The following is a 9,108-nucleotide window of genomic DNA, read 5'->3' on the forward strand; positions in this document are numbered from 1 at the left end:
GATTTTTTTTTAGTTAGTAAACTATACTGCTACTAATTTATTAGTTGTGGTTACTATTTTTATTGGTTGGCCTAACTATTAGTTGGTTTAAATAATTAATTGGTTGGAATAACTATTTAATTAGTTACGAAATAGTTACGCTGACTAACTAAATGGTAACAGTAACAAATATAAATTAGCAACGATACTCTTACTAACGAAATGATAATCACAACCAATCGTTTTTCTCAGTGTATATTTTTGCTAACTTATGTTAGCTGGATATTGTTAGCTATGGTAGCTAAATGTTATTCCCTGTGCCAACTAATAGTTTAGCTAAAATAACTAACAACCAACTAAAGTTATTAGCTATGGTATTAAATTTTGTTCGCTATTATTAGCTAGCTGTAATGAAAATCATCTAGCTCGCTACATTTTGTTCACTAATTTAAATTAGTGAAAATTTCTACTAATTTTTAGTCATTTTTCACTAAAACTTTATTTTAAAAAAATATTAATAAACTAATATTTATAAATATTGTAACTTTATTATTATTAATTACTAATTTAAAAAAAATTCTATTATATTAACTTTAAAGTAAAATTTTAAATATAATTACAAAGATATATTCTATTCCTTCACATGAAACTTACAATTAGACATATGTATATACACTGATAATTTTATATTTTATTTCAACTGAACAATTTATTTTGATGTCAAATTATTTTCCTTTCAGTTGATAAGAAACTGAAAATTAGTTTGTTGTTTTTTTGATATTATTATGTTGAAGAGAAAATACAAAAACAAAATAATTAAAATAATCTCCTTTTCTTTTATCAAATGAATATAAATACTGAAACAAAACTCGACTCTTTACTATTTACAATTTGTATCGATTCAGAGTTGACGATTAAAAAATGTATTCTTCAAAAAGTGTATACTTATTGTTATTCTGTTTGATTTTAAGTATTTTCTTTACTACAATATGTGACGGGTCAATAAATTAATTAATAACAATTTATTAATTTATTATTAAAAAGATTATTATTTATTTAAACGAGTTATTGTTTACACTTAATCCGTAGACTTAAGTATAAGACCCTGCTCGTAAGAGGGTGTAGTTATAACTAACCATAGACGCTGGCCCATTCCTTGGGGTACCCATCGGTCCAAGGAATGTGTCCTTGAAAAATAGGGGATACAAGAAAATAACTAAAAATAGTTTTGGAGGATGCGTTACACCCCCATTTCTAGAATGAACTTAATCCTTTAAGTTCTTATCTTAACCCTCTTTGATGAAATTAACGTTTTGTCGTTGACTTCGTTATACGACAATGTATTAGCACTTTCCCTAGGTGCAGTAGCTACCGGAGTATAATGCACTGTAGGAGTCGCAGTAACTGTCGTGGAAACACAGAACAATTTTATACATAAATTCCCAGGCATTAGCTTTCTAACCCAATTAAAAAACCCAATTTTATATAAACTGTAAATACTTATTATTCCTAATGACATATATCCTAAATAACTAAGTATATCGGTGCTCGTCTCTATCCAAGTTCGCGTGCGTCGACTAGATTTAATTGCCTGCAACGAGCTTTCCATAACATTCAAACTCTGTCTTAATTCTTTAAAATTTTCATGTCGTAGAGATTCTTGAATTAATGGCAGTTGATGACTCAATACATTTACATCGTCAGAATTTAATTTATAGGTTACATTTTTACTAAAATATATGTCGCCGTTTCTTATTTTTGATTTTCGCAATTTTAGGATAGATTTTGGAGTTTGAATTGTACAGTCTTCGTCGCTAAAAAGTAAACTTGCAGCTTTGAGTTGAATTGTTTGTGTTTGTGTTCCACACCATACACTGAGTTCGAAAGGTGTCTCGGGAACCAGAATATACTTATTAGGATCCTTTAAAGGAATAAATACAAGTTCTAAAATTCTAAAAACAGAGAATTGACATGTTTGTTCGTTAACATTTTTGTTTTGACGCCGAATGATGTTTGTTTCACAGGTCTGAGTTTCACTGATAAGATACGTAGGCTGAGTTCTTTTACAAATGCGAATTTCGTCGATTTCTTTACATAACTTTAAGGTATTAATATCCGAAGGTACATACATATTTTTTTCAAAGTTTGCTAAAACAACTTCGTGAGAAGGAATCGGTGCAATAAAACTGTTTCCGCGAGGCATAGGAATAGGAATCAAATGTAAAGTTTGCAAATCTTCGTATTCTAATAAAGGAACTTTTACTATGTACACTAGGGTCTTATTGATGATGCTAATTGTTATTTCCGAAATATCAATAATTTGTTGGTAATTTTCACCAGCTAGTTGTATGGGGTATTTTTGATTATTTTTTTCTTCTATGTGTCGTAATTCCTGTATTAAAATCGCTGGTGTTAAAATCTGAGGATGGACAATTCCGTGTTTACCGTCGTTTATTGCATCGATTATTAAATTTAAATCTTCACCATATTCGGCTACGGCAATTTCCGTACCAGATATAAGATTAGTTATTACAATTTCTTTGCTGTTTTGGTTCGTCGAATTGATTAATTGATTTAATTGTTTCATTCGAGTTTGAGTTTCTGCATTAAGTGTCATTAGGTCATGTGAGGCACTATTCAAAAGGGTTTTGATTATTCTAGTTTGGTTACCTATCGATTGGGCCATAAAGTTACTATCTTTGTATATAGAGTCAAATTCACTATTGATAATTTGCAAATCCTGATCATCTAATGTGCCGAACAAGGTTTTAGAAATAGATCCCATAAAATTGAAGAATCCTCTACGAACTCGAGACTGTCCTAATATGTGGTGTAGTAAAGTTCTTGAAGCTTCTAATCGGTTGAGTCGGTTTCTGAGTATTGTTAATTCATATTTCTGTGAACAGTTATTACATAAAGTGGATGCCTGCGAATATAATTTTACAATTTGCGAAAGTCGCATGTCAAAATTTGTGGTGTGTATTTTCAAAATTAATTTCCAAGTTTCATGATACAATTTTGTTATCCCTAAATTTTCAGCGTAGACAGTAGTCCCCTCTAGGTCCTTTAGATGAACATCTGCTACTATCCCAGTTATTAATGCAGCCCACAGTATTATCCTCATGGTTTCTGTAATTAGGTATAGTATGGTTTTAATCTATTAGAATGAATTAATTGTCTACCATTGTTAATCAATATTTCATAATTGTTATTGTTCTTAACACTAATAACAGTGGCAGGTCCTTTCCAATCAGCACACAATTTATTGGACTTAACATTTTCAACTAATACTAAATCACCTACTTCGAACAATTTTTGGGGTATGACAATCTTCGCATCTTGTAACCGTTTGTTCTTTTCCTTTGAACTTTGAATTTTCCTCTTAGCTTCTCCTATATATTTTTCATGTCTTTCTTTCCAGAGTCGAATTAATTCTGAATATTTAAGACAAGGGGTTGTGGCGAGTAAAGATGGTAAATTTGCGTCATGACCAAAAGTTAGATTGAAAGGGGTGAATCCTGTTCCTTCGTGAATCATAGTATTGTAAGCCATACATATGAATTTTAAAGTATTGTCCCACTCAATCATATTGTCAGCCATGTTGGTTCTAATCAAGTCCTTTATGGTTCCATGTGCTCTCTCCAATGCGCCATTACTTTGTGGGTGAAAAGTAGTAGTTTTGACATGTTTAATGCGGAATAAATTTTCAAAATTTTGTACTAGCTCTGACACAAAATTTTGACCTTGATCGGTTAGAATATGTTTAGGAGAACCGAAAATATAAATATAGTGATCAAAAAGTGCTTCAATAATTGATTCTGAGGTAACATTTTTTAATGGTATCAAAATTAAATATTTCGTCAACATGTCCTGTATTGACAAAATATATTCATTTCCGCGAGCAGTGACAACAAGAGGTCCAAAGATATCCATAGCTATTTTGTCGTTGGGGTTAGTCGGTGTATCAGGAATGATTGCTTCCGCTTTTGGCCTGATTCGTTGCAATTTATTAATTTGACATACGTGGCATTTCTTAATATAGTCAATAATTTCTAATTCCATATTATGCCAACTTCCCAGTTCTCGTGCACGTGCGATGGACTTATTCTCTCCAAAATGTTGAGCCATTACAGACCCGTGACACTCTTCGATAATTTGTCGACGTTCTTCTTGGGTTAACTCTGTTGTTGCGTTGAAACATGTGTGGATTTTCAAGGTTGGATATTTGTGACTTATAAAATTTATAAGGATTTTCAGCTTAATTCTTTCTGTTGAGATTATCGTTGGATCATCGAAATGTAAGCGTAATACGACCAATTTTTTTTCTATGGTTTCCTGTGTGATTTTATCTAATATTTGTAACCACACTTTTTCATCATATTCCGGTAATATTACGAAATTACCGTCTGTTATCGTTCGCTGTTTTGAGATTCTTCTCCAAAGTTTACCTGGTGCATTTGGTTTTTCAATTTCACGCGTTTCAGTACGTTGAGGGAACCATTTGTAATAATCTTTGATAAGTTGTTCATTTCTTAATTCTCGATCTTCTTGAGTGATTTCCTCTTCTTCATCTTCTGTATCAAATCTTAAAGGTTCAAAAGGACTAATATTGTCAGCTCTATTTGGAACACTCATGCGAGGTTCGGGCGTTTGTAAATCTCGTTTCGATGTCTCCTCTATGGTCTCTATATCTGGAAGTTCTGCTTCTAAATCGAATAAGGGACAAGTATCTGTGGCTTGACTTGTATTACTCTCAATGGGAAATACGCGCGATAATGCATCTGCAGCTGTATTTTCCGAGCCCTTTTTATATTCTACCTCGTAATCGTAATCTTCCATTCTAAGTCTCCAACGCATTAATCGGGAACAAGGGTCATTCATCTTAAACAAAAATGTAAGAGCTTGATGGTCGGTTAAAATTTTAAACTTCCGTCCTAACAAATACTGTCGTAATCGTTTTACTGCCCAAACAATAGCTAATAACTCTTTTTCTGTGGTGGTATAATTTAACTCTGGTTTGTTTAAAGTTCTTGAAATATAACAACAAGGGTGTCCATCTTGAGACAGAATTGCTCCTAGACCTACGTTTGAGGCGTCTGTCGTCAATGTAAATTCTTTTCCGTAATCAGGATAGCGCAACACCGGTGCTGTACATAAAGCATTCTTTAAATCTTCAAATGATTCTTGACATTCCGTAGTCCAAATGAATTCATTAGAAGCTTTTGTCAATTCGGTCAAGTGTTTTGCTCTAGTGGAATAATTTTCGATGAATTTCCGATAATATCCAGACAACCCTAGAAAAGATTTTACTTCTTTAACGGACATTGGTTGTTTGAATTCCGAAACTGCTGCCAATTTTGCGGGGTTGGGTTTAACTCCTTCCTCGGTAATAACGTGACCTAGATACTCCAACTCTGGCCGTAGATATTCACATTTGTCGGGTTGAAGCTTCAGTCCAGTTTGTCTGAGTCGTTCGAAAAGTATCGTTAAGTTTTCATTGTGTTCTTCGATGGTTGAGCCAAAGACGACGATATCATCGAGATAAACAAAACAAATTTTTCCAATCAGACCTATCAAAGCCTGATCCATCATTCGCTGGAAGGTCGCAGGTGCGTTGCGGAGTCCGAAGGGCATGCGTTCGAACTCAAAGTGTCCCTCGGGGGTTGAAAAAGCTGTATATTTTTTTGATGTCTCTTCCATGGGAATTTGATGAAATCCGTTACTCAAATCAAATGCTGAAAAGAATTTCGCCTTGCCCAAGCTTTGTAAAATATCTTCAATCAAGGGCAGGGGATAAGCATCTTGATCAGTGAGTTCGTTTATTTTTCGAAAATCTATAACAATACGCCATTTCCTTATGCCCGACGCGTCTAACTTTTTCGGTATGACCCAAAGAGGTGAATTAAATGGAGAATTTGAATGTCGAATAATTTTCCTCTTCAACATGTCTAAAGTTTGTTTATTTACTTCCTCCCGATGACATTCCGGTGGCCTGTATGATTTGTTGTTAACAATTTTATCATCTTTTAAAACAATCGTATGTGAGGTTAATTCACTACTAGGCAAAGGGTCGTCAGCGAATGCAAATATATCATGATAAGACTGTATAATTTTTTCAATATTTTTCCGAAGTTTTGGTTCAATGTGATCAAGCCTAGAATTATTTGCAAGGAGTTTCAATCGAGCTGTTAATTCTTTTTCCGAAATGTAATGAACTTTTTGTTCCTGAGGTACGACTTTGAGAGGAACGTAAGGAAGTTCTTTTGTTGTAATTAATTTCGGTTGTGGTGAGTCATTGACTAGGGGTACAGTAATTTTATAATCAACAACACGGAAAATAGAATCAGGCACGTAAGGGTTATCTATAAATCCTACGTGACCACGTGATTGACGAACCGGTAATTGGATTAATTTCACCTGATTTGGGGGAATTAAGATCCCATCGTCAATTAATTTGTGAGATTTATTATTAAGCGTTAAATCGTTATTAGAGAGATTGTAACTATAGTTTTGCAAAAAACATAGACCCATAATTCCATCTTCCGGCATAGGAAAATCATCCGGGACTACGTTAAAAACATGATCGATTCCAAGGTATTGAAATTGAAATTTAAAAGCAGAAGTATGTGTTTCATTTCCCATTTTAAATGGTTTCACTTGTGATTCTTGTTTGGCGTCATGGGGTACAAAAGATTGTTTTAAAAGATTAATTGATGAACCTGAGTCGACTAAGAGTCGTAAATCTCGTTGAAATCCTGATGGTCGTAAGTTGACAGATTGGAGTCTTCCTGATACGTATGAGATTCGGTCTGGAGATCTTCTTCGAGGCTGTCTGTCTCTAGTGTCTCTTCTTGAGTCATGTGTATTCTTGAAGGTGGTTTTCCCGGTCTCGTTCCTGTCGGAAAATTTTGAGGCCTTCCATTTTTTAAAAAACATTGTGCTTCGGTATGGCCCGGTTTTTTACAAACATTGCATTGCATTTGCATTCTTCTTTCAAGAGAAACGTTTTGATTCGGTGGTTGATTTTGTTTATTCGTTACAGGGTTTTGAGAAACATTTCGCGAGGGTATCACGTTATTTTGAAAGGGTCTCGAATTTGAGTACATTTTAAATCTAGCTTTTTCACGGAGCCAAATTTCTGCCTCTAAAGCCTCTTCCTGCGCGTCATTAATGAATTTCGGTTTTTGAGCCCTAACTTGGTTAGCGATGTCATCTTTAAGGTTCATCATATAATTTTTTATCGCAGTTTCTTCCTCAATTTTCAAAGCAACTTTTACCGCTTCCGAAGTTTTATGCTTCTTTTGTACGGCATAGTAAAGTTCGTTTAAACATTTACCAAAACGTTGATTGAAAGCTTGCACACTATCGGTACCTTGTCTGCATGATTCGAGTTTTGCCCGACAAAGTTCTACTGAAGTACCGGATCCTAAATGTACTCGAAGAGTTTTAAATAAATCTTCATAACTATTTATGGCAATGTGTCTAATTGATCGTTTAGCGTGATCTATAACCTTTTCAGTCATAATAAAATCGAGCAAATATTCTGGTTGAGAGCAACGTGAACGAGCGCGTTTCACGGATCTAATGAACTCTTCGGTACCAACGTCATCTCGTCCATTAAGTGTTTCTACTGTACGAACTATTTCCTTAGCAGGCAGGAGGGCGAAGGCGTCCGACCTATGCGTTCGCGCAACGTGGTTTTCTATACCGAAACCGGTATTGTTTGACGGAGCGGGAAAATTTGTGTGAACGTCCCTGTGTCCTTCCATTGCGTCATACTGTGCATAGGGATCGATGAGGGGCCGACTGTTACTCGGATGTGCTGAGGAATTTCTAAATGTTTCCGTTTCATTGTCAAAATTCTTAGAATCTAAAAACTCAACATGTTGCTCAGTTTTGGATCCCGATGCCGCGTGATCTTTGTTCGAAGGGACCTTTTCCGAATTTTTTCCGTCACTCGAATAATCATCCGTGTATTCAACGCTACTATCATCGTCTTCGGTTACTAATCGTTTTCCTTTTCGCGCGAGTTCTTTAATTTCACCAACCCTCTTTAAATTCTCTTTATTTAATTGGTTTACTCCGATTTGCAAACTACCTTGATTTTTTTCAATTAAGGTTAATCTATCAAGAATTTGGGAGAGAGTTGCCGTTATTTGTGTTAGAGAATCAGTTGATTCGTTATTCGATAATTCTCCGGTTTCAACCATTTTGAAAAGAAAATGTAATTTTTTCGTTTAAATTCAATTATAAAATTAAAATTAAAATAATTTTTGTTTCGGTAAATATTATAAATAAACGAGATATTATAAAATTTATAAAATTTACCTATACATTTATATATGTACGATAAAAAGCAATAATTTCAATTTTCTGTTAACAAAAAATAATATGACAATTATATCGCAGTTGAAAGAATGTAACTTACTAATTATATTCCTATACAATTTTCGAGATTCCTTCGGCCAAGCAGCTTCCGGTATTGAAACAGCTGGAGATACGTCACTCGTGAGGGTAGTACTCCCGCGTTGCCAACTTGGTTGGGTGGCGTCTCCCCTTCTCTAGGACTTATACCCACGGAATCACTATCGAACTTACTTGATTCGGCCCGAGTACGTGATTTCCGGTAATTTCCAGTGAAAATATCACCGTATAAAACGTCACAAAAACACACAAAAAAAAATTTTTTTTCACAATTTTAACTTATTATTTGTGCAAAGCAGGTTCACACGAGGATAGTCGAGTTTGATCGTAATCGTTTCAAACTATCCTGGCAGGATCGCCATTAATGTGACGGGTCAATAAATTAATTAATAACAATTTATTAATTTATTATTAAAAAGATTATTATTTATTTAAACGAGTTATTGTTTACACTTAATCCGTAGACTTAAGTATAAGACCCTGCTCGTAAGAGGGTGTAGTTATAACTAACCATAGACGCTGGCCCATTCCTTGGGGTACCCATCGGTCCAAGGAATGTGTCCTTGAAAAATAGGGGATACAAGAAAATAACTAAAAATAGTTTTGGAGGATGCGTTACAAATAAATGCCAAATGCAAAAAGAAAGGTGAATCATGTAATACCAATAAAGATTGCTGCAATGATTGGTGTTCCAGAAGAAGAAGC

General features: G+C 34.3%; 1 protein-coding gene across 1 annotated transcript; it reads right to left on the reverse strand.

Moving 5' to 3' along the window:
• Positions 1 to 1,151: 1,151 nt before the first annotated feature.
• Positions 1,152 to 8,883, reverse strand: LOC127280303 (uncharacterized). Its single transcript, XM_051303211.1, has 2 exons — positions 8,408 to 8,883; positions 1,152 to 3,108 (listed from the first exon to the last, which is right to left on the reverse strand). Exon 2 carries the CDS (start codon positions 3,101 to 3,103, stop codon positions 1,253 to 1,255), a length of 1,851 nt encoding a protein of 616 aa, XP_051159168.1. The 5' UTR covers positions 3,104 to 3,108; positions 8,408 to 8,883; the 3' UTR covers positions 1,152 to 1,252.
• Between the last annotated feature and the right edge of the window lie 225 nt (positions 8,884 to 9,108).

This window comes from Leptopilina boulardi, unplaced genomic scaffold (genome assembly GCF_019393585.1).
Source record: "Leptopilina boulardi isolate dan_hultmark-lab unplaced genomic scaffold, ZJU_Lbou_2.1 LbouV2_237, whole genome shotgun sequence".
Classification (NCBI taxonomy): domain Eukaryota; kingdom Metazoa; phylum Arthropoda; class Insecta; order Hymenoptera; family Figitidae; genus Leptopilina; species Leptopilina boulardi.

What these genes read in the sequence shown, in the direction of transcription:
- LOC127280303 (XM_051303211.1), bottom strand. Translation starts at nt 3,103, where the DNA reads ATGAGGATAATACTGTGGGCTGCATTAATAACTGGGATAGTAGCAGAT.